The 26,318-nt window shown below is 49.4% G+C and overlaps 1 protein-coding gene across 1 annotated transcript in view; it reads left to right on the plus strand.

Annotated features, from left to right (window-relative positions):
* Nucleotides 1-26,318, plus strand: part of LOC147659524 (atypical kinase COQ8A, mitochondrial-like) — a gene marked incomplete at its 3' end in the record, with an annotated part of 394,993 nt that overhangs the window by 140,184 nt on the left and 228,491 nt on the right. Inside the window, exon 3 of the mRNA XM_086951674.1 lies at nt 24,652-25,047. Within this exon, the coding sequence (XP_086807800.1) occupies nt 24,652-25,047 (396 nt within the window). The remainder of the gene's footprint in view (nt 1-24,651; nt 25,048-26,318) is intronic.

Consider the following 26,318-nt stretch of genomic DNA (forward strand, 5'->3'; position numbering starts at 1 on the left):
TCTTGGCTTACCTCACAAGAGTCATAAATTCATTGATGACATTCTGGTCCATGCACTGTCACTGGAGGAATGTCTTGACCGTCAGTCTCAGCCTCCACAAAGAAAAATGTGTGTTTCTTCAAAAGGAGATGGCGTTCTTTGGGTACAGTTTCTCATAGGAGGGGGGCCATGCCAGATCCTGCAAAAGTCCATGACATCCAACCAGTGCCCACCACTGTCACTGGAGTGTGCAGGTTTTTAGGGATGGTTTCATACTGTGGGGGTTTCATCCAGAACCAGACAGCCCTCACTGCCTCACTTCAAGAATTGACCAAAGCCAATACCACGTGGAATAGGGTAACGCCCCTAGGAGAAGGCCTTACAGGCTACCAAAAGAGCCCTGTTTGGAGACACTGCGTTGGTTTATTTTTACCCCAGCTAGGAGTCAGAATGGTCAGTTCACGCCAGCCCCACTGGCTTTGGGGCTGTATTATCACGGAGGAATCCAATGGTGAATGGGCCCCAGTGATGTACGCCAGTTGTGCCCTGACTGAGACAGAGCAGTGCTATCTCTTTGGAAAAAAAGTCCTTTGTGGTGCGTTGGGGCTTCTGGCATTTTCACATTTACTTGCATCGCCAGCTATTCACAGTTCATATGGACCACAATCAACTAGTCCCTCTTTTCACTGGGTCCTCATCTAAACTACCTCCAAGAATCGAGAAATGGTTTTTCAACTTCAAGCATACTGTTTCTCTGGATTATATTGGTGTGGATCACAATATCCTGCTGATTATTTATCATGGCAAGCAAGATCCGCCACTGTGGAAGAGGAATGAGATGCTGAGGAAGTTGAGGGATACGCATGACTGGTGGTAGAACGATTCAGGCTGCTGCCCATCTCCCTTGCGGACATTAAGGCCACTGCTGCTGATGAATGCCTTCAACTGGCCATCTCTGCAGTAACGTCTGGAAATTGCTACATCCCAACTCCCAAAGCCTCCCATCATACTGAGGAAGTGATACTGACCCTGACATCCCCTCACAATGTTCATCTGGAGCTAGCTGTCTCTCTAGAAGGGTGTTTAATGAGAGGTCGCCGATTGGTAATCCTGAGAACCATGCAGCCACAGGTGGTTGACCTCAATCACGCTGCTCACCAGGGGATCGTCGGAACCAAATCAAGATTGCGATGCAAGGTATAATTCCCAAATTTGGATGAGTTAGTGGAACGTATTGTTTGACTAGGCCTGCTGTATCAAGCTGCTGGACCGGCGGAGTCCTCCGTGTTTATCATCATGGAGACCATCACCCTTATCCCGTGGCACAGAGCCAGTGCTGATTTCGGAAGTCTACGCAATGGCACATGCTGGTCGTCATAGATGATTTTTCAAAATATCCCAAAGTTGAGGTCATAGTCAATGACAGCCAGTTAAACCATTCCCTGCTTGAAAAAGTCATGGCCACCCCTTGGTTGTTGAGTGAGATCTGGAAAGCCAATGGTTTCCCGTTGTCTAGTCAAGAGTTCACTGAGCACTTACGATCCTGTGGCATGCGTCACAGGTAAATCACGCCACGTTGGCCTCAAGCTAACGGAGAAGCTGAAAGATTTATGCAGACTTTATATAATACTTTCATAATTGCCCTGGTGAATGGACAGCATATGAAGTTTGCTTTTCTGAGGGAATACTAGCTCTCACCACATGCCACAACTATGGTGAGCCTAAGTGCTCTCTGCATGAATTTGGCTGTAAAAGATACTATTCCCAATGCGGAAGAACCCTCAGCCTTTAAAAACCAAGTGGATAAAGCGCTGTGTTGGTGCCAGGCCCAGATTGACCACGTCTCATGAAAAAGACGTGCTAAGAGGGAAGTCATTCGTGTTGGAGACATGGTGCTAGTTAAGAACCAACATCCCCCAGAGCAAATTCCTACTGCCTTTTGAGGTTGACACGGTCACGAGAAAGGTCCTTCTTCAAGCTGTACCAACGACCAGTAGCCAGTGAAGCTGATCAACCAGCAACACCCAGTCAAGGTGTGTTAGTACCTGAGGAGGATTACCCATTGGCCAGATGTAAGGAGCCAAGTCTTCTCGCCCTTGCTGCTACCCTCTCGCGGACAATGAACATCCATTGCCAGTGACCCTGTTCAAGTCCAGCGATGGGGCGAGGGAGGACAGTTCAAATCTGCACTATGATTCTGATGTCTGTCACCCACAAGAAAGGTTTGGAGCCGAGGTTGAGACTCCCAGCAAGCAAGGGACTAAGAGATGACACCTCAGGCCTCATCCAATTAAGTCCTCCTGTTTGACAGATTTTGCTGTAAACTGATGTAATGTGTTTATACTAATATTCCAGCAAATGTTGTCTCATCTCTCGCTCGTTTACTCGTTTTTCACTCACCCTGCTTAGTTGATTTTGAAATGCCAGCCACCATTTTTTCTCATTGTGCATCCTTCATGTGTTATCCTACTGTTTATGTTTGTGTTTAGATGTCTGGGTAAAGGAGGGACGTTAGTTTTGGGGATCGACCACTCCAGAGTGAAAGACTGTGTAGGGGTGTTCACAAGATGGACCCCGTAAATGTAAATCCGTATTTGTAAAGCGCGAACTACTCACACTTATGGGTCTCAAGGCGCTGGCGGCCGGTGCGGAAAATAAGTGAGTTATTGCCCAGAGTCACATGGTGTTGAGCTGACGCCGGAGCCGGGAATCGATCCATGAGCTCTGGCTCCAAAGTCAGCTGCCCTGGCCGCTGTACCACGCCTCTCCACTGTGAATAGGCATCGGGTGGTACCGGCCGTGACGTTATGGCAAAAAGCAATAAAGATGGCCAGGACTTGACTTCGTGGTCCATAGCCATTGGTTAACCATGCTGAGCCTGTGTCGCCATTCAATTTCAAAAGCACTTAATGGCCTTGCCCCCCTACCCACGGCAGCCGACCTCAACAACAGGACGGTGAGGTTCATCTGCCTTCTGAGCACTTAAATGCATTCTGATGGGTTTTCCTGGACAGGAAGGAATGGGAGAGGCTGACTCTTACACTTCAATATGTAGTGTCCTGTCCACACACAGCTCTAATTTGACCCCCACAGATAACCTGGCAGACAGGACTGGGTTGAAAGGGATCCTTGTGCACTTCAGAGGAATCTTTGGGTATAAGTACTAGGTCTCCGACCCCCTAAAATCAGATACTTCTAGATGGTCTTGAACTGAACCTCTGTCAGAAGGACTGCTGTGCTGCTTAAAGGACTCAACTGGACTGTTTTTTTGGAAGGACTGCTTCTCTGCTTGTTGCCCTTCTGCCTGCTGCTCCCTGACTCTGCTGAATGAGAGCTGGACTCTGCCTTCTCTCCAAGTGATCCACAAGGGCATGCCTCCTGTTTTCTGAAGTATCAGGGACACAAAATGCTTCCTGCAGTTCTGCTGGTGCTACTGGACTCTGGCTGCTGTGAGTCCTGCCCTTCCCTGAGGTGCTCTTCAAGGTCTGGACCTCCGAAGTGGGTTCTGCAGCTATTTTGCTACAAAACCAATGCATCGCCACCTTTGCGCTGATTGGAACCGATACATTGCCTTTTGACGCCGAGGCTGTTTGACAACGATTCTACAGCCTGCGTGGCCCAACGATGCTCTGCGTGGCTTGATGACGATGCATTACCTTCACCCTAGCAAAGCTCTACGACGCTGCAACCCTACGTCTTGGAAAAGATCGACACATTGTGCCGTCAGCATTGACTCTTTGCTCCATCCAAGGTACTTTCTGAACTGGCCCTGTGTGTACCCTGTAGCCGGCATGCCCTCCATTGCGGTTGGTCTGAACTTTGGATTGGCACCTGTCCCTCGTGATCTCAAGTAACCTTTTGACCACCAGTGACTTCTAAGCAGTGTTTTTGCTTTTAATCTTTCAAAAATCATATCCTCCTCTACTGATTTAGTTTTTGTCACTTTGGTCTTGTTTTAATCCGATAAATATTCTCTAATCTTCTAAACCTGTGTGTGTGTTGGTGTGTGTGTTGGTGTGTGTGTTGGTGTGTGTGCGCGTGTGTTGGTGTGTGTGCGTGTGTGTGTCGGTCTGTCTGTCTGTCTGTCTGTCTGTCTCTCTGTCTCTCAAATACTTTACACATTGCCTGTTTAGATAAACCTGACTGCTCTGTGCCAAGCTACGAGAGGGTGAGCACATGTTATCTTTTAGTGTGTATCTAGCTTACCCTGAATATAGTGGTAGTTCATGCTTGGCCTGTGTGCATACCTCAGCCAACAGGGAATCCGATTTCTAACAGTGGGTTTATTCATTCTTAGTCCCTATATGTCAGCATAAAGAGTGGGGTATCAGTTGCAACAAAAACAGTCAACACGTGTTTCAGATAGAAAGACTTTCTTGAGGTTGTAATGATCAATAATATCAAGTGTTTAAATATTCCTTTGTTGACCGGAATTGCAAGCCGAAATACTTATTTATCTATAAATGAGCAGAAATCGAAATGGGCAGGGGAATGGGTAATGACTTTCCCAAGCTTTAGTAGTTTGCTTCATAAAGTTCCCTTACTTTTTATTTACAAAAAAACACAACTGATGGGAACAGGTGACTTGTTGAAATGCGAGAGGAATGGATTCTTCTATGTAGTGAGTGAAGGGAGTTGCAGCTAAAAAGAAGCAAGCCTTCTTTCAGGTACCAGGCCCCCTGAAGAGAAGCGCAAATATATGCAATTTGTTAATAAGCAAACCTAAAGACTAGTCGCAGAGAGAATAGGCTTTAATTGATAGAATATTCCCTTTTAATGGATACCAATAAAAAAAGATTGCACTAGGTACAATGAGCATATTACTTAAAACATAACTACTAAAACCACAGTTATCATTTAAACATCCTTTTTCGACAGCCTATTTACATTGTGTGCAACCTATCTGATATTCGTTATATATAATTTTTAACTAATTCTTTTAAAAAGTGTTTTTGTCACAGGCTAGGACCACTTAGCACTTTACATACACTGTACACCAATCAGAATACAAGTCTTTGACCATTTGGTCACACACGCAGACACGTGAGGTGATTGTATTAACCAACCAAGCCTACCAGAAAAATACAATTCTCAGGGATAAATTTAAGTTTTATTTATATTTCATCAAAGGTGTTCATTATATTTTATAGGCATTTACCAATAGGGGAAATACCAATAAAAAAGTTACAGAATATTTTGCATTTCATAGCCATCTTGACCCCACCCTCGGCACTCACTGACCACACCCCATTGTTCCCAGTAGCCATACTTTTCTTAATGTATTTCGACCACTGTAATTGAGACTAGGGTATTAAGGGGAAGAGAGTGTAGGGGTAAGTATCGGAGTGCCCTGCTCAAGGGGATAATATAGGATGAATTGATTACACCAAATCATTTAGTGAAATCCATGAAAAGTTGTGCAGGAAGTCTATTCGCTGAGTCACTGTTGCCTATTATTGTTACAGAATTATTAATTCTATGCAAATATGTTAGTAACTTGCATTTTATAGGTTTAATGTGTAGCTAGCTGGATTCATGACTAATGTATTTTTGCCAATACTTAAAGGGACGTGTGCCATTGACGACTTTGGTTTCGTAACCTAGCAAATGCATCTGAAAAATGGATGCCACAGGATGGAAATGGTGGTTTTATTTTCTGTAGAATCCATTTGCAAGATGCTTCATTCTGTACGCATGCGTGTGCATGTTCGATCCGCACACCCGATAAACATCAAACCTATTGATTTTGCCAGTGCTTGCTTTTAATTATTTTTGTTTTGTACGGCAGCCGATAATGATTTTGATCTGCGCTGAACAGCACCGACTGAAGCTGAAACAGGATAAACAGGAATGCCTTAAGAGAACATGATCAGTGAAAGTCAAATCTGGTGCCAAACCTTCCATTACTTGGAGACATAACTTAATGTTTGAAATGTCGATGCAGTGTGGGTTTGGGAGGGCAACCCTACCTAGTTTTCCACTTTACACCACTTTTTATTTGCCATATTTTGCTCTGTTTAGAAGATGCAATTTTTTCCCCTCCCACACTTCTTAGAGAGTTACCAGCAGCTTATGAAACTGTTGAAATGTTCTTGTTCACTTCATTAAAGCAGCGCTTTAGGCATGTGTGAGATGTACTTTGTTTATTGCCTTCACTTATTTCAGCGTCCCATCCCACTGCCTGCGAGAACACTAGGCCACTGTCTTTCGACTTTTCTTTTTTTTTTTTTTTTTTCGAACTCTGCTTTACTGCTGGCCGACCTACTATGCCACATTCCCCTGCTCCCTTTTTTAGGTCTCGCCTTTACCATTCCGCAGGAATGGGAAATGGGGAGAATTCAAGTCGGCTATTTTCTCTTCAAACCAAAGGGCTTTCAGCCGCGGTTTTCTTGCAGTTCACGTGAATCACGTGATCAAACATGCACGAGCATTCACTCCCCTAGCAGCACTCCTCCCACACCAGCAACTCCCCCCTCCCACACCAGCACCTCCCCTCTCTCTCCCCGCAAGCACAGCCTTGCCCTTTCCCACACCAGCACCTCCCCCCTCCCACACCAGCACCTCCCCTCTCTCTCCACGCAATCACAGCCTTTCCCTAGCAGCACTCCTCCCACACCAGCACGTCCCCCCTCCCACACCAGCACCTCCCCTCTCTCTCCACGCAATCACAGCCTTTCCCTAGCAGCACTCCTCCCCCCTCCCACACCAGCACCTCCCCTCTCTCTCCACGCAATCACAGCCTTGCCGTCTGGTTATTTTATTCCTCTGCTTTCATTCAGCCATGATCTCACTCCTCCTACAACACCCCGCCTATCCATGCTGCTCTCGTCCACCTCCACTTATTTTACTTCTGACCCCCAGGAGCCTTGCTCTTCTTCCTCTTGCCAGGCTCTTCTGACGTATCTGCCTCATCCTTGTCCTCTACTTCCAACTCTCCATTGAGGTGCGGAGGTTCTTCAAGCAGCGATTGATGCTGTTTCACTGCCGCCATGTTCAAGAGAGAGAGCCTAGGTCTGACCGGAACACTGTGGATCCTAAAACAACTCTGATTCAGGGGACCCGGATTTCCGCTCTAACATCACTCTATGATTCAGCCATCACCAGTCAAAGGGGATGCCGTGACAGCTGCACACAACATTACGGAGCGCTCATCTGTAAACATAGAAAACGGACTTCACCACTTTTTTTCCACCGAGGGCTCCTTATAGAAACACGTTAAAAATACCCAATTAAAAACAAATGACATCATATATTTTTACTGCAGCTCGTGAGAACCCATTTCAAAATGAGCTTTAAGTTTTCACGAGCAGCTGAGCTATACTATTTTCGATATGACAATCACATTGGAATATAGAGGCAAAATAGCTCAGATCGTAATAACCATGCACGTATTCTGACGCTTTTTTTAAGGGGCGTTTAGAGCCAACGAAATAGTTAAAGTATATTGTTGTTGTTCTTTCTACCTACGCCTCCACACTCACCAACCGACCCCCACTGCGCCTTGGATCCCAGCTGCGAAACTTTTTATGGCGTTCAGCCGCTGGCTGCATGATTTCTTCAGTCTAAGTGGAGTCACTTCAGATTGCAGTACGGATTATCAAACCATGTACTCATTTATTTTAATTATATATTTACTTAGACACTTAAGGTAAACAAATATGCCTGGGCGTCAGGAGCTTCGAAAACGGCAAACTGAAATCGAATTTTAGAACCAAAAGCTCAATTTAGCACTCTAATCTTACTTTTACGAGCAAAATGTTTCCACTTCAACACTTTATCTAAAGTCCTGGTCATCAGATTCATTGCCCGCTCCCATCACTAGATATTTTAAGCCACTTGGGCTCTATGCCATACTAATTGTTTGCAAGACATGAACACACTCGTATAGCGAGTTCACCATTTCTCCACGCTCACTCCCAGCCCCCCTTTGCGTATTCACCCCGACCGGCTGTGCATGCCTACTGGCTTTGTCACCATTCCTCCATGCTCACTCCCGCAACCCCCCCTCGCGCGTTTACCCCGACCGGCCATGCATGCCTACTGGCTTTGTCACCATTCCTCCACGCTCACCCCCCCCCCTTTGCGTATTCACCCCGACCGTGTCACCATTCCTCCACGCTACCACCCCCCCCCCCCCCCCCTTGTGCGTTCACCCCGACCGGCCGTGCATGCCTATTGGCTTTGTCACCATTCCTCTATGCTCACTCCCACCCCTCCCTTGCGCGTTCACCCCGACCGGCCGTGCATGCCTACTGGCTTTGTCACCATTCCTCCACGCTCACCCCCCCCCCCCCCCCCCCTTTGCGTATTCACCCCGACCGTGTCACCATTCCTCCACGCTCCCACCCCCCCCCCTTGTGCGTTCACCCCGACCGCCCGTGCATGCCTATTGGCTTTGTCACCATTCCTCTATGCTCACTCCCACCCCTCCCTTGCGCGTTCACCCCGACCGGCCGTGCATGCCTACTGGCTTTGTCACCATTCCTCCACGCTCACTCCCGCAACCCCCCCTTAAGTGTTTACCCCGACCGGCCATGCATGCCTACTGGCTTTGTCACCATTCCTCCTCCCCCTCTCCAGCCAGCTTCCCCCAGGCCGTAGCAGCACTCCTCCTTAGAACAGTCCTAGCATATCACCGGCATGTGAGGCAGGCTTGGCGCCAGCCGGTTAAACTGAGCATCGGATAATGAGGTGCCCTTTGCAGCCATTCGTGCCCTTTGCAGCCATTCTGCTGCTATCAAGCACCCATCCTGCCCTTGTTTGTCGCCATTTCCGCGATGACAAAGGCCGGTGTGGGTCCAGAACATTCTTGTGTTGCACCCCTTGCCGTTAAAAATTTAAACCGGGTTCGCATTACAAAGCCAAAGAACTCGCCTCACAACTTTTAAAGGTCAATAATAAACTAACTAGCTTTCAGCCTACCTTCAGGGCCAATGTTAACTTCGAGATAATAAGAAGGCAAATAGTATTTTAAACGCATACGCTAAACAAATGCATATTTTTGTCCGATGTTTACATACGAAACTGTTTTCAAAGTGGATTTTTTGTGTCGCTTGGTTTAAACGTGTCACAAAAAATTGCCAGACCTGTAGCAACAAGTTGGCTTTAGGAGAACTACTACTTATATATAATATGTCGACGCCATGTTGTTTTAGTGAATCAAGAGATTCTAGTCGCCGCACCTCTTATGACATTTTTGCCAACTTTGTATGTACCAGCAAGTTGGCTAGCAATAGACCCTTAATGCATTTGAGCTTTGTGATAGTTTGTGAAAGGTTGATATTGCTATATGTTCTTTTGTATTCCCTTGTTTTCTAATCACGGGGTCGCCTCAGGTTGCAGAGAGTGCTTACGCCTAATCACACATCATGCAACGCCACTCACCAATGCAACGCCACTCAAACACACAACGCCACTCAACAACACAACGCCACTCAACAACACAACGCCACTCAACAACTCAACGACACTCAACAATGCAACGCCACTCAACAATGCAATGCCACACACACATGCAACGCCACTCGTACATGTAACGCCACTCGTACATGTAACGCCACTCGTACATGTAACGCCACTCGTACATGTAACGCCACTCGTACATGTAACGCCACTCGTACATGTAACGCCACTCGTACATGTAACGCCACTCGTACATGTAACGCCACTCGTACATGTAACGCCACTCGTACATGCAACGCCACTCGTACATGCAACGCCACTCGTACATGCAACGCCACTCGTACATGCAACGCCACTCGTACATGCAACGCCACTCGTACATGCAACGCCACTCGTACATGCAACGCCACTCGTACATGCAACGCCACTCGTACATGCAACGCCACTCGTACATGCAACCCACTCGTACATGCAACGCCACTCGTACATGCAACGCCACTCGTACATGCAACGCCACTCGTACATGCAACGCCACTCGTACATGCAACGCCACTCGTACATGCAACGCCACTCGTACATGCAACGCCACTCGTACATGCAACGCCACTCGTACATGCAACGCCACTCGTACATGCAACGCCACTCGTACATGCAACGCCACTCGTACATGCAACGCCACTCGTACATGCAACGCCACTCGTACATGCAACGCCACTCGTACATGCAACGCCACTCGTACATGCAACGCCACTCGTACATGCAACGCCACTCGTACATGCAACGCCACTCGTACATGCAACGCCACTCGTACATGCAACGCCACTCGTACATGCAACGCCACTCGTACATGCAACGCCACTCGTACATGCAACGCCACTCGTACATGCAACGCCACTCGTACATGCAACGCCACTCGTACATGCAACGCCACTCGTACATGCAACGCCACTCGTACATGCAACGCCACTCGTACATGCAACGCCACTCGTACATGCAACGCCACTCGTACATGCAACGCCACTCGTACATGCAACGCCACTCGTACATGCAACGCCACTCGTACATGCAACGCCACTCCACCATGCAACGCCAGTCATACATGCAACAACACTCACACATGCAACTCCACTCACACATGCAACGACACTCAACCATGCAACGACACTCAACCACGCAACGCCACTCAACTACGCAACGCCACTCAACTACGCAACAACACTCAAACATGCAACGCCACTCACACATCCAACGCCACTCGTACATGCAACGCCACTCGTACATGCAACGCCACTCGCACACGCACGCAACACACACATGCAACGCCACTCACACATGACACGGAACTCACACATGCAACACCAATAAAAAATGCAACGCCACTCACACATGCAACGCCACTCACACATGCAACGCCACTCACACATGCAACGCCACTCACACATGCAACGCCACTCACACATGCAACGCCACTCACACACGCAACGCCACTCACACACGCAACGCCACTCACACACGCAACGCCACTCACACACGCAACGCCACTCACACACGCAACTCCACTCACACATCCAACGCCACTCGTACATGCAACGCCACTCGTACATGCAACGCCACTCGCACACGCACGCAACACACACATGCAACGCCACTCACACATGACACGGAACTCACACATGCAACACCAATAAAAAATGCAACGCCACTCACACATGCAACGCCACTCACACATGCAACGCCACTCACACATGCAACGCCACTCACACATGCAACGCCACTCACACATGCAACGCCACTCACACACGCAACGCCACTCACACACGCAACGCCACTCACACACGCAACGCCACTCACACACGCAACGCCACTCACACACGCAACGCCACTCACACACGCAACGCCACTCACACACGCAACGCCACTCACACACGCAACGCCACTCACACACGCAACGCCACTCACACACGCAACTCCACTCACACATGCAACTCCACTCACACATGCAACGACACTCAACCATGCAACGACACTCAACCACGCAACGCCACTCAACTACGCAACGCCACTCAACTACGCAACGCCACTCAACTACGCAACGCCACTCAACTACGCAACAACACTCAAACATGCAACGCCACTCACACATCCAACGCCACTCGTACATGCAACGCCACTCGTACATGCAACGCCACTCGCACACGCACGCAACACACACATGCAACGCCACTCACACATGACACGGAACTCACACATGCAACACCAATAAAAAATGCAACGCCACTCACACATGCAACGCCACTCACACATGCAACGCCACTCACACATGCAACGCCACTCACACATGCAACGCCACTCACACATGCAACGCCACTCACACATGCAACGCCACTCACACATGCAACGCCACTCACACATGCAACGCCACTCACACACGCAACGCCACTCACACACGCAACGCCACTCACACACGCAACGCCACTCACACACGCAACGCCACTCACGCAACGCCACTCACACACGCAACGCCACTCACACACGCAACGCCACTCACGTTGCCAATAGGTATCGCAGTAGGAAAGTTGGAGCCATTACAATTGCAAATAACAATGCCTTTTATTTTTTTATCAATTTTAAAACATAAAGGGCTTTGTCATTTACAAAACCAATAGCTCCAACTTTCCTACTGCGAGACCTATTGGCAACGCCAGTGCTTGTTTTATTTAAGATGCTGTTTTCAAGTAAGAGCCGTTGTTGTTGTTTTCCCTTTTCAACAGTTGTTGCTTTTAACAAGCATTGGCAAATCCAATAGGTTTCCCCTATTCAAGAGCTGTTGACTCTGGCAATGTTTTAGCCATGTGGCTGCTGTTCAGCATGGCTAGAAGTTAGTGGGGTGGCGTGGGATAGAATGGCGGGGCGTGGCGTAGTGTGGGGTAGAGTGTTGTGGAGTGGCTTAGTGTGGAGTATGCATGGTGTGGTAGCGCATTGCTATTACAGACAACACACTTCAAATTTAAATGACCACTGCATTTGCACAGGCGTACGGTTTTACTGCATACTTACGATAATGAGTGGAAATGTCATCACTCAGTGCATTAAAGTTTTGATCGTATTCAGATAGGTTTCCCACCACACATCAGTGTAACAAAATAAACTTAAATTGTACTTCCTAAATTCTGATCTAGTTTGAAATATCAGCACAGTAAATTTTTTTGTATGCTAGTAGAAAGCCTTTAGTTTCACAGCAAGATTGTCGCGTAAATTCTCTCACTTTGAAGTCGGAGAAGGAAAGGTAAACACCATGCTCTCTTGGAAGCCCGTACCTGACTTTTGTCCTCTGTCTTTGAATACACAACATATGTGATGAGATAAAAACAAGATTTAAAGTCCTTTTAACAGAAAACAAGCACTCTGAAAGATACAGTATACAGGCAGTGCCACACCTGACAGGTGAACTCAAGCTGGACAGCCTAAAACAAATAAAGCCAGCAAGTAGAAAGCAAGCTAATGCGAGATACCTACCACAAAACCAATGGTTGACAATGGGCAGAATGCATTCCCAGGGAAGCTTTCATAATGCCCACTAGAAGTAGTTTGCAAACCAGGCTACTGCTCTACCTGGTAGGCTTCGACTTAAAAATGTGTGTTTTTGATTCCCTCTCACAGACTTGTTTGAAGTGTGAAGAGGTAGACTTTCAGATTTCGGCCTCTGCTGAAGGCACAACACCTGTTGATGTTACTTATAATTTTTTTTACAAAGGTTTAATTTTTGTTTATTTACTCAGAGCCGTATCCTAATTTCTGCAGTGAAAAAGACCAGGCAATAGTATGTAATAAATCACAAAGTTCTAAACTCCTGCCTAGATTTCAGATCGTTGCATGGCGCTCATGCTTTTGACTTCTGTCTGAGATACCTGGTGTTATGGTAGAATCCCATGAGGCCGTCATGTAATTAGGAAAATTCTCTGCATGAAAAGGTGGCCATATAACCTTGCTTATCAGTATGTAAGTTTGACAAGTGCATCGCAAAGAAAATTGAGTCTTTTGATTCTTTGTAACCTAGGGCCCAAGCTAGCCTACTACAACACCTGTAATGGCACCTGTCTTTTGTAGAACACATACTTTTTTTTTTTAAGGGTGAAAAAAATAAAAAACTTTATTTTTTCAGCAGAATAAACAATACTTTCCCCCCCCAACATTGGCATCAAGGCATAGAAAAAACATGTGTACGCAGTTCACACCCCCAGCACGGCTTCAACAGTTGCAGATAAAACAGGAGATGCAAGAATCAGATCCACGGGATACAGTGCAAGTACAGAAAAACTGACATAAGGAACATGTGCGTAGTCATCAGGGTAGTACCCCAGCCCCTACTCACCCTCCCCAGCCCCCGCCACCCCTTCCTCAGGTTCCGATTCCTCGGACGAGAACAATGCAGCACTAGTAGCATCAGAGTCGCTGGCAGTCGACCCCCCCGCACACATCATACGCCATGCAAGTAAGTCCTCCTGTAGCCGCTCATCCCTACGCGTATGTTGCATGTGCGTTTCTTCAGCCAATGTCCATTCCCCCACATCCCGAAGCCATAACGTCATATCTGGCGCCCTTTGTCCCATCCAGGTTATAGCCACCCGCCGTCGAGCCAGCACTAAGAGCAGCTGCAGCATTTTATATGATAGGTTCCTCTTCTTAGGTTTGGGGACTAGGGCTAACAAGCAATGGGTCGGGGACAGGTCAAGACGCAATCCCGTGACTCTCCGGATGTAGGCTACCACAACCCTCCAGAAGTCCCCGACTAGTGGGCACTCCCAAGCTAAATGGAGAAATCCGGCTCCTACTGAACCACACCGAGGACAGGCATCCGATTTGTCCGGCGCAATGCGGCGCAGAGCAACTGGGGTTACGTAAGTGCGGTGCATGAAATTAAAATGGATTAATTTGAACCGTGCGTTACACGAAACCTTCTTGGTGAGCGTCCCTATCCGCCCCCGCTGTCCCGGGTCCAAGGCAACCCCTAAGTCTGCCTCCCACGCCGCCCAGGACGGAGACACCGGAGGCGCCGAGTCGCTTCTCATCGCTGTATATAAAAGCGTTATCAATCGCCGTCCCGCGCCGCACGATAGCACGATATTCAAAGTATGGGACACCCGGGGTGCCTCAGGGAACTGTGGCCACGTCGCTCTCGCCATGTCCCGCAGGCCTCCATAGTGAAGGTATTGGCCCCCAGTAAGACTGAAGGCCTCGATGGCTCTCTCCAGGGTCACAAAGGACTCGTCCGGGTATAAGTCTGCCAATGTGTTGCAACCGCCCTCACGCCATTCCCGAAACGACATGTGCTCATCCATTAGAGTGACCGGTGCCAATATCCATACCGGCAGCTCCCTATGAAAAGGGGCCCGTTTCAGCACTCTCTCCACCACTCGCTGCCAGATCCCTGCAGTATGCCGAACAATGTACGGCAGGTTGCCATCCGCTCCTCTGCCACGCATCAGAGCCACTTGCAACGCCCTCTCATCTGCGCTCCCAGCCAAGAGTCGCAATTCCCAATTGTCCGCGCCCGCGAACCAGCGCGCAGCCGGTATAAGTTGGGCCGCGTAATAGTAGAGATCAAAGCGTGGGGCCTCCAAGCCCCCTTCCTCCCAGCGTCTGACCATCGTACGCAGCGCAACTCTGCTGCGTCTGCCTGCCCAGAGTAGGGAGGTAAGCATCGTATTAAGCTTGTTGAAAATTCGAGGAGGTAGAGGACAGAGGGTATTCTGTAGGATATACAATATTCTAGGCAGCATCACCATCTTTGAGACGGCCAATCGTCCCATGAGTGAGAGTGGCAGCGTATTCCAAAAGGATACAGATTGTTGTATTGAACTGAGCACACGGTCGGCGTTGCGGGCCAGCAATTGTTCATCCGAGACAGCCACCTGAATGCCCAAATAGCGGAAGGCCTCCATCTCCCACCGCAGCCCCAGGGGCGGGAAACCCACACGAGGGTCTTCACCGCATCCCGCAAGGGGAAAGATCAGGGATTTCTCAGGATTAAGACGCAGCCCAGAAGCTGCACCAAAGCGTTCCAAGTGGTGTAACAGGATCGGTAGCGACTCCCGCGGGGAGGCCAGGTAGAACAACGCATCGTCCGCATAAAGCGAAACCAGGTGTACCACATCCCCCACTCGTATTCCCCAGGGCGCCATCTCCGTGCGCAGTGTCACTGCAAGGGGCTCAATCGCCAGAGCGAACAGGAGCGGTGACAGGGGGCACCCCTGACGGGTGCCCCTGCCCAACCGCCACTCCTCCGAGCGGGCCGCTCCGAGCCTGACCCTGGCCATAGGCGCACTGTAAAGGATACGAATCCATTTGCAGAAAAGGGGTCCCATCCCCGCTAACCGAAGCACCTCCAACAAGTACCCCCAGCTAACTGTATCGAAGGCTTTAGCCAGGTCTATCGAGACCAGGACCTGAGGACCCTCCCTATCGCGCACCTCATGTAGAACGTGGTTCAGACGCCGAAGATTCATGGCGGTGTTGCGGCCCGGAATGAACCCGCACTGATCATGGTGAACCAGGTGCGTCATATGTGGGGCCAGCCGGGTGGCCAAAATCTTAGTAAGAATTTTGGCGTCTGTATTGATTAAAGTGATCGGCCGGTAGGCCGCAGGATCACAGTCATCCCCACCCGGTTTCAGGAGCATGCAGACCTCACCCTGCTGCATGGTGGGCGGGAGCGCGGCTCGCACCATCGCTTCATGGTATACCTGCAAGCGATGGGGCGCGAGGGTATCAACAAACGCCTGGTAAAACTCTGGGGGAAAACCGTCTCCTCCCGGCGACTTAGCCTTCGGCAGGGCGGCCACCGCCACCTTGACCTCTTGGAGCGTCACTGGGGTATCCATGTCCTCAGCGTCCTCTTTAGAGAGGGTCTGAAGGGGCAAATCCCGGAGGTATGACTGATAGGACGCCTCTGTCACCAGGGGGTCAGCAGTATAGACCTTCTGCAGATGTGTGCGGAGCACCGCAAGAAGGTCCCGTTCCGAGTGCACTAGGACCCCAGCGGGATTTCTCAACGCAACAATCCGCGCACGGGCCGATTCCCTTCGGAGAATCCAGGCCAGCAATCGGCCCGACTTGTCCCCCTCACGGTGAAGGCGTTGGCGATATCGACCGAGAGTGAATCTATCTAGCCGGTCTAGGATATCATGGACGCCTTCTCGGGCTGTCCGCTCAGAGTCCCCGTTCGACCCATCCGGGTCCGGTAAGGACTGATAGTGGCTGAGGCGCTCCTCAGCACTCGCGAGGTCACGGAGCAGCTGTTTGCGAACTCCATATGTCAGCCCCATGCAAGCGCCCCGCACGACTGCCTTAAGGGCATCCCATTTGGTCGCAAAAGGGATACCACCCACTTCCCAGTTCAGGTCCAGATAAGTACGCAGGGACGTCTCCACATGTTCCCGTCCCACCGGATCCTGCAGAAGATCCCCTGGCATCCGCCAGGTCCGTGGGCGGGAGGAGCGGTCCACCCACTGTACCGCACACGTCACGGGCGAATGGTCGGATAAGAACCGGGCCTGATGTGTGACCGATAAAACAAGGGATGCGCCAATGTTGGCCGCGAGGACCCTGTCGAGCCTGCTATGTGTGTTGTGTGGGGGTATAGCAAGTGTAAAGCTTCAGGCCCGGATTGCCGAGTCGCCAGACATCCACAGCACCCAGATTCTCCATTACCTCCCGGAGCCGCGCCGTCATCCGAGGTTTTGTACCCGCCCGGGGGGGATGCCTGTCCAGCAGTGGATCCAGTACACAATTAAAATCTCCAAACCAGAGGAGGGGGGCATCCAGGTCTGTCGCTATAAGCTCCTGCAGGCCAGTAAAGAAACTCGGGTCATCTATGTTAGGTGCATAAGAGTTCACCAGCAGGAAGTCCCTCCCATCCAGTTTCACACGTATAAGAACATATCTGCCCTCTACATCAGCCTCAACATACTGGACCGCTAGGGGCACCCCCGGAGCCACCCAGATCAGGACCCCCCTAGCATAGGTAGAGAAGGAGGAATGAAACACCTGACCCCTCCATTTCCTTGCCAATTTAAGAGCACCCTCCTCATTCAAATGCGTTTCCTGTAGGCACGCCACTGACACTCCATGCCGACGAAGGAAGGATAGCACCCTATACCGCTTGGAGCAAGTACCCAGGCCACGCACGTTCCAAGTTAAAAATTTGAATCCCATAAGCGTTGGTCTTGCCCATCCGGGCATCCAAGTTTAACTTCTGCAAACAGCCCCCTAGGGGCACGAACAGTAGTACACACCATGCCAAAAACAAATACCCCCCACAACTCCCCCCAACCCCACAGTGCCCGCAACCACCCAACCCCAAAAACAACCCCCCCCCCCCCCTCCCCCGCTCATAAGGAGGAATGACTCAACCGGAAAACACACCATCCCGGTCATCCCACACCAGCGCCATTCAAAAACAATGGGACCCAACACCCCATCAGAACCAGTCCCCCCCCCCCCCCCCCACCCGCGAGCAAAAGGACAGCAACAACCAAAAACGCTACCCTGCCCTTCCCCTGCCAGTGCCAGGACGTGCACAGCCACCCCATACACTACACGCACCCCACACTCACACACAACCAAACAAAACCACCCACCCTCCCCCCCAACTCCCCGAGGACCCAATGTTCCAGGACAGTCTCTGGGAATGTTCATGAAAGTCAATTCCAATGCTGGGCGACGGTACGCCATAAACTCTAGGACCTCGCACCACAACGCCTCGGCCAACATGGTGTCCATCCTCCGTTCAGCCCATCAACCAGGGCTCCCAGCACCAGGCAGAGACAGTACCGGGCATGCATAAACCAGGAGAGGCGACCCACCCAACCTCCCAGGGCAACAACATTTTAACAAGACAGTACCTCATATCAGAGTTCACTCAGGCCGTGTGTCGGAGAGGGCGGTTTCCGGTACCACCGGGGGCGCAGAGTGTATCTCCAGCAAGGTTTCCTGCAAGGTATCCGGGACCAGGATCGCACCAGGTGCAGGGGCCTCCTGTGACTCCGGATCGGCCCCCGCCGTTGATGGTCTCACGTGGAGCGCCCCATCCTCGCCAACAGTAATCCGGGGCTCGGGAGAACCCCGGGATCCAGACCTACGTCTCCCTCTGCCTCGTCGACGTCTCTGGGGCCGGGTCCCCCAGGTCTCGCGGGGGCCCCCCGTTCACCAGGAGGTAGGTCGTCTCCCCGTATCTCGAGCCACTCCCACACTTCCGCCGGTGACTCAAAGAAGTGAGCGCGCCCTTGGGAGAGCACCTTGAGTTTGGCCGGGTACAGGAGCATATATTGTAGCTTCATGTCCCGAAGTTTCTGCTTGACGCCCAGGTAGGACTTCCGTTGCTCCTGCACCTGCTGAGTATAGTCGGGGTAGATGGAAACACGACTATTTTCAATGGTGATGGACTCCATTTCTCTCGCGGCCCGTAGGATACAATCGCGATCTTTATAATTGAGAATCTTTGCAATGATGGCTCTAGGTGACTCGCCCGGGCGTGGAGGGGGAACCAGGGCCCTGTGTGCCCTCTCAATAACAAAGACACTGGACAGTCCGGTCGGGCATAGCTGGGTACGGATCCACGTCTCCAAGAAGCGTTCAGCGTTGCCCGCCTCAAGGCGCTCCGGCACGCCTAGGACCCTGATGTTGCTCCGACGGGCCCTGCCTTCCGCATCCTCCGCCCTCCTCTCCAGTGCACGGGTAGTGGACGTCAGGTGCGCGACCGATTTCTGCAGGGAGGCCACTTCCGTTTGCAGTTGGGCAATATTGCCCTCCGCGTCTGAGACCTTGTCTGCCACCTTACGGAGGTCCGTCCGGAGGAGATTTACGTCTATCGACACCGTCTCGATCTGCCTCTCCAAGGCAGAATGGGATCCCTGGATCGCCTTCAGGATCTCTGCCCGGGAAGGTTCATGCGGTCCATCGCCCCCATCTTCCGGTCCGTCTGCCGCGTGATCCTCTGCGATGGCAGTCTTGGGGTGGTATACTGCACGATGGTGTTGGGTTGGGAGGATTTCGCATTCCTATCCTTGCGGGTCGTCATCTTGGGGGGCAGATCGGGAGCCCCCACGGGGCGCCTCAGCTAGGATTCACCCGGTCCCACCGGGTAGGCACAGATCCCAACAGCAGGGCGAAGGCGGGAGGACCGGCGGAGAGGACAATTCAGCAGGGCGTACCGGGCAATCCGATCGGGGGCAGCCAACCAATCAGTTCCCCCGCCAACTAGTGCACCCGGGACGAGCCCCCTCACCATCCAGGAGCAACAGAACAATCTTCAAGCCTCTAGGGGCAAGGCGTAACGTGGGCCGGGGGTATCACAGTCTGTATCCCGCTGCTGCGTAGGAAGGAAGGCGCCCCGGCTCCCAGGCAATGTCGTGTATACCAGGGGGGCTCCGAGCCACCCACGTCCCCCGGAGCCCAACCCCTCAGGCCGCCGCAGGTCCCAGCGCCACCACCGGCTCCACGTGGAAGGGCCGCCGTAGTTCACTGTCCCGGGGAAGGGACGGAGGCCGCAACCCCCACAGCTGCAGAAAAACCAGGAGGGGCAGCCTGTGCAGGTCGCACCGGCACTCAGTGCGGGGACGGGCTCCAAAGGCCAACAGTTGCGGTAATATCAGCGATAAGCCCTTGGTGGCCGCACCGCCTCAGCCCTCCAACAGTCCTGCAGAGCCCCAGGGACCAGGGAAGCACTCACCCGGGGCTGCGCTCCACAGCCGGGAGCTCCGGTACAGCAGAGGATCGGAGGGGGGAGGGGCGGGTGCTGCAACCCCTCACACGGGTCAGCGGGGATCACCGGACCCCAGATCAGCCCTCCACTAGCCGCCCTGGACGCTCGCCACCTTCTCCAGCAATCGAGGGGTCAGCAGCGGACGCGGTCAGCCCCGGAGCAGGGAGACGCCTTCACCGCTAGTCTCACACGCAGGCCCAGTCCGCGGTCTCGCGTAGAACCAGGCGGAGCCCTCAGAGCGCCGCTTCGATCTCCGGCGGTGTTTGCCGGGGCACCGGAGGCTCTCACGGCAATGTGGGGGTCCCCAACGTGGCAGGAGAGGATCCGGACCGTCAGCTCCCCTTCGGAAGGGTCCAGCAAGGATCTTTTAGGCAGGATTAGTGGGTCCTCGGACGGAGCTGGTGAAGCTCACGTCCTGTCGGCCATGCTGCTTGGCCACGCCCTCAGAACACATACTTTATGATGCCAAATATGACACATTAAGCCCTGTTTGTTGACTTCTGTATTTTGACAGGCCTATTCATACTTCTCAGTAAGCAATTTGCATTTACCTCTTTAATGCCAGACTTTTCCTGTATCACCTCAGTCTGCAATGAAAAACTTTCCATTTCTGTACTATTTCGGTCCTTCCTGGTTTACAGTGCATAAGACCAAAAGACTGTTAATGCCTGTCTGTGTGTGTTGACATAAAAATTATTCTTTGCGAGAAGCTGCGAAAGCTGATTTGTCTCCAAACTTCCTCTTCATCCTTATTCAGTTTCTTGAGGCTCTTGGATTCTCTGCTGCCGTTCAGTCTGCTCCTTCCCTTGGGGTACAAGCTCCTTGATTGCGGCCAGAAATTTAGATTGACAACCATATAGACCTTTGGTGATACACATTTTTATTGGGGAGTGGCTCTTAGGAAAATTAGAAACCGGCACTGTAAGGTATTAACCCAATTTTGGGTGAAACTGTCCACCTCTGTCTCAACCAGGGCTACAATCTGGCACCGACAGCACCCTTGTATCATAGGTTGGTTCCTCAGCTTTATTTTGAGGGCCAGGAATGAAGGAACATTTAGAGGGGGTCGCTGGACCCTTCACAATACCAGCATGGTATGAGGAATTGGGTGAGGACAGTGGACTAGATACCTGTCTAAATTCTGGCCTGCTTACTTCCCTTTTTGTTGCTACAGAGGAGGGAGCTTCATACGCTATGGTGGTGATGAGGGCAGCCAAGGTCCTGGGCCTTCAGCTCTCGTTGGTGGAAGTCAAGGCGAACATCTTGACTGAGGTCCTGCAGCTAGGTGTCTCCTCGGAACACCTTGTGCCTTTCAACGAGGCCTTGACTGATGTCATTCTGTCCTAGCCCAGCACAAGGGCTCCTGTGAATAGGACAACCACCTACCGCATTCGCCCTGCACCTGGTGACCCAAAATTCCTCTCGAACCACACTACCCCCTAGAGTTTGGTGGTCCAGCCTCTTCCTCACAGTGGACGTTCAAAGGGTACCTTTCGGCCCGGTCTGACTTTTTGAGGCTACCAGACCAACCCTCTTTGTTTTTATGACCTGTTGTAAATGGGTTTCTTAAGGGGCTTGGACGTATGTTACTACCTGCCCCTTTCATCATAACTCAATGGGACCTCAATTTGGTTCTCACCTTCCTAATGTGTGCTCTGTTCGGACCCCTGCACTACTGCTTTCTCTGGCTGCTTACCATCAAAACAACTTTTGTAGTGGCAATAACATGTGCCAGGAGGGGGAGCAAATTGGAGGCTCTCTCATAAAAGCCTCCGTACCTGACAATGTTCCCTGATGAGTTGGTGCTTGGCAGTAGGGACTCTTTTTTTACCGAAAGTGGGTAACACCTTTTCTTGTTGAGCAACCGGGCACCTTGCCCACTTTTTATCCTCTTCCGCACACCTCCAAGGAATTGAATCAACTCCACAGTCTTGATATAAAGAGAGCGTTATCGTTCTAACATGTCCCTCCTCCAGGGATGGTATTTCTTGGGTATCCAATACAAGTTAGTTACCTTTGGTAGCACCTTATCTGGTAGATATGATCTAGCTGCAGATTTCTTTTCGGCCAACCCATCCTCCCGCACTGCACATAGGTTGCCAGGGTCGGTGCTTGTCCCCCTTTCCTGGTCCCTAGTTGTTCAAAACACACCACTGTCAGTGCACTTCATGGCTCCAAGCTTCTGGCGCGAAAAGTGGTGAAAATAACTGACGTCAGCACGCCAAATTGGCACCTATATAGGTGATGCACATGTCACAATGGTGGAGACAACGCCAAAGTCTAACAGAGCGGACCAACACCACCTACAGACACTCAAGGATATTGTTCAAGGGTAATACATCTTCTGGATCCAGCCTGACACCTGGGAAATTCACAGGTAAGGAATCTGAGGCTAGATCATGTCTCTTCCAGATAAGGCGTTAAGAGGTAAGTAACTTGTCCATATAGTTCTTACTATTTCTGACAAGGCGTTGTTGCGCTTTTACAGTTATCTGCATGCTGTTCCAGGTCCCGGGCTTAATGTTTTTGTTTTTTGGTAGGTATTGTTGGTTATTCAGATTAGTCTTAAGTTATAGTAATGCAGGGACATGCTGCATTAACACATCAAGTACATGATGTGGAATCAGGATTACGCGAACAAATTGCTGACTGTAAAAACTGAAGCTACACATCCAATTACTAGAGCATTGTGAAGATTTGGAGAACAGAAACAATCGCAGAAACAATATTCGTACTAGAGGAATTCCATGTGTGTGACATGTGCCTAACTGAGCCCAGGCCTGTGCTCTCTTTCAAAAGGCAGATCCATGCTAGAAGTCTGCCAAGAACAGACAAAACATGTGATGACCTTTTTAATTGCATGTGGACGTGTACTGCTCTCCAAGCTAATGATGGAGAACACTGTACGATGACCATTATTCAGTGTCTCTTTGGAAATATTATATAGTGGATAATGGCTTGTGCGAAAGTATTAGTTTCTCATACGATTTTGTGTGATTGTGCAAATGCTGTTTAAGGGGAGAAGCGTTGGTGCTGTGTTGTGTTTATACTGCATCTCAGTGAGTGGTCTATACCAGTACTTTTCTACAACCTGATAGTTCTGAGTAAATGAGCAGGTGTTGAACTTTATTTAAATTGGACATACCAATTACAAGAAGTGCTGTTGTAGAGGCACCAGTCACTTTGACCTTTTGTTGAAAGTCGAAAACTGGCATGGTGAAGCAGGCACACAAAACACAGTCTTTGGAAATTAAGTGCTAACGAATATATTTCTAACACTTGTCCCACTCTTAATGCTACTGCTGCTATTACTATGATGTTCTGTCTTAGACAGCCTACTGGTATCTAATGCCTGTCTTGCTATAATTGATGATGGCTTGTTATTGTTGCCGAGTTTTGTAGATAATGCATCACATTTGTGCTGTAGTAGACGTCATACTGTCAACCTTTAGTGAGTGGGCAATATTAAACTAATTGTTTTTCCAGCGTTATTTCGTATTTACTTGAAAAATGAATTCCATAACTCGTTCTAACTGTAGTAACAGAAAAACTGAAAACGTCATTAATTTATTGCATTCTCTACTTGCCTTGAAAAGCAACTTCTTAGTATATGGACTGATCTTTCTATTTAATGAGCGTTTTTAGTTAACGCCACAATCTCCAAACGCTTGTATCTTGCATTTGCAAGTTAATTTTGTGTAATCTAGCATAGTGATTCTTTCATCTTTGGTTGTGGTCCCGCACTCCTGGGTGTCAACGACTGTTCCAAAAAATTAAATATTTAGTAAAAAGCTGTGTGCTAAGGAGTTTATAATTGGAGGTTAAAAATTAAATGGATGCCCTTACCTTGACTTGTGGGAGCAGCACAAATACAGCAAAGGGATCTAAAATGTACTTTTGGTGGCTCAAATTGGAGCACTGGTAAAAGCTGACAAACCGAGCGCGCATTTGGATCACTAGAGACAAAAAAATATACTGCAAGCTTGTCAATTCATCTTTTAGAAATAAAACTTACATTTGGAATCCTCCAACCTGCTGATTAAAATGTCGATTTTTGCATATGTTTTTATTTGTGAATTAAATACACTATTGCATAATTTTTGTATTTGATGTACTTGTTTTAGTATTGGTGTTTTTGTTTTGAGGTTCAAATCATATCACTTGCACAGGTTTGGGTCCCCGGCTTCCGGTAGTGATTCAGCAGGGGTCCACGGTAGTCAAAGATTAAGCGTTGCTGATCTAGTGTACAACATTTACATTACTGTATGATGAGTAGTGAGAGCACTGGTATTTCAGCTAACTAGTGGCTTGCCAATTGAGTTTATTTTTGATGGGGGGCGGAGGGGGGGGGGTTTGGTATGGAATGCTATTTCTTGGGGATTACATCCAGATGTTTGCTGATGGCAAAGTGCTTTTTTCATTGGCAGTTTTATTTGTGACAGTATCTTTTAGCTATGCAGAATTGTGTGTTTCTTTTGTTCTGAAATGTTGTCCATGTTTTCTTACAGCATCTTGGCAAGCAGCAGGAGAATTTAGCAGATAATGATTTTGAGAGCATGGAGTACAGTTTCTCAGAGGCCGCCCCAGACGCATCCATGAAGGACCATGCTACAAGCCAAGGTCAGGACAGTGGACACTCTCCGGATGGGCCAAATTACAACTCTGGTCCAGAGAAGCCTTTTGGTGACATCAGTGATGTGGAGCATGCTGTCCCACCTCATACCGCTTCTGCTGATGGAACGATATTCAAAGGTGTCACGAACTCTGGAGGTCCATTTGCTGGACCGGGGCAGTACCGGGCCTTTCACCAGGATCATTCCTCAGTCAGTGGATTAACTGCTGAAGACATTGACAAGGCCAGAGAGGCTAAAAATAACACTGAGAATAAACCGCACAAGCAGATGGTAAGTTAATATCCAGTTTCTCTATTATTGTCAACGAGATTGAATTGGGACCCAGGAAAGTAACAGCTGGAAAGGTCCACTGTTAAGTGTCATTGCTTGGTTGGTGGGTAGGGGAACACTTGCAAGAGGTTGAGATCAGACGCCTGTGGTCTCCAGTACAGAGCAGGTACATATTAGTGTTGTGGATCTTTGGGCCATCTCAGGCCCTGAATGCCTTCCTGCCATCAATCAAAGGGAGGCTGATGCTGGTGCTCATGGACCACCCTGTGGCGCTGCAAGAAGCAGGGCAGAGTGGGAACCTGGATCCTGTTTCTAGAGCCAACACACCTCTAGATGTAGCTGGTCAAACAGAACATCTTCTGGTTGCCAACCATCTTGCAGGGTCTCTGAATTCCAGTGCAACAAATTGAGCAGTCGTTGTTCTGCAGTAATGAATGTAGCATTTTTTAGGCTGATTATTTTTATTAATGTTAAGACTCAAAAACAGCGACTTCTTAGCAAAATGTACAGTAAAGTTTGAGTACAAATGAGGTTGAAGGTTTTTTGAGTACAAATGTTTTTTTATTTTTTATATCTGCTTTCTCTCAAATAGATTCACATGGAAATATGCAACTTCATTATGGAATAGATATTCTGGTGTGTCTTTGACAGCCCTAAATTGAAATACATATTTTTAATCCCATAATTTAACTCTCCCCTTAACAAGATATGTGCGACTGCTGCAGAAGATGATGGAAAGGATTGCAGTGTTTAATATATAAATATATGAATTATCCTCCTCTGTCTGCTCTTACAGCTGCGAACTACTGCATGTCCATGGACAATTGTTAATATTTGTTCTCTGTGGAGGACTTTGGCTGCTGTATTCCTAAGCATTTGATCTGTGGATATCTGGGTAACTTGAATATAATTTAGACTGTACGAGAAACTCATGTCTCCCTCAGTATCAGAATACCACCAATCATTCAATCACCATTAGACTGACTCAGTTTCTTTTGTGTATCCTCAAGCTTTGAAACTGTCCAGTTATCAGCTACCTAGCTCACTTCTAACCTTTTTTCAGCTCTTGCTGATTTTTGTTTTCTGGCCACTTCCTCCGCAAGCAATCTAATCACTGTTGGGAATTTGCATTGGGGTTGACTTACACAGCTTTTGCCCGACTTAAGAATTCTGTGATTTCAGCTTGACACTTCCCCTCTCTTAAGTTAACTATCTGACCCTCACATTGAACAGGACTCTTTCATCATATGCTTTAGAACCTCATTAATTTC

The sequence above is a fragment of the Lissotriton vulgaris genome, unplaced genomic scaffold, assembly GCF_964263255.1.
Source record: "Lissotriton vulgaris unplaced genomic scaffold, aLisVul1.2 SCAFFOLD_1160, whole genome shotgun sequence".
NCBI classification, from domain to species: Eukaryota; Metazoa; Chordata; class Amphibia; order Caudata; family Salamandridae; genus Lissotriton; species Lissotriton vulgaris.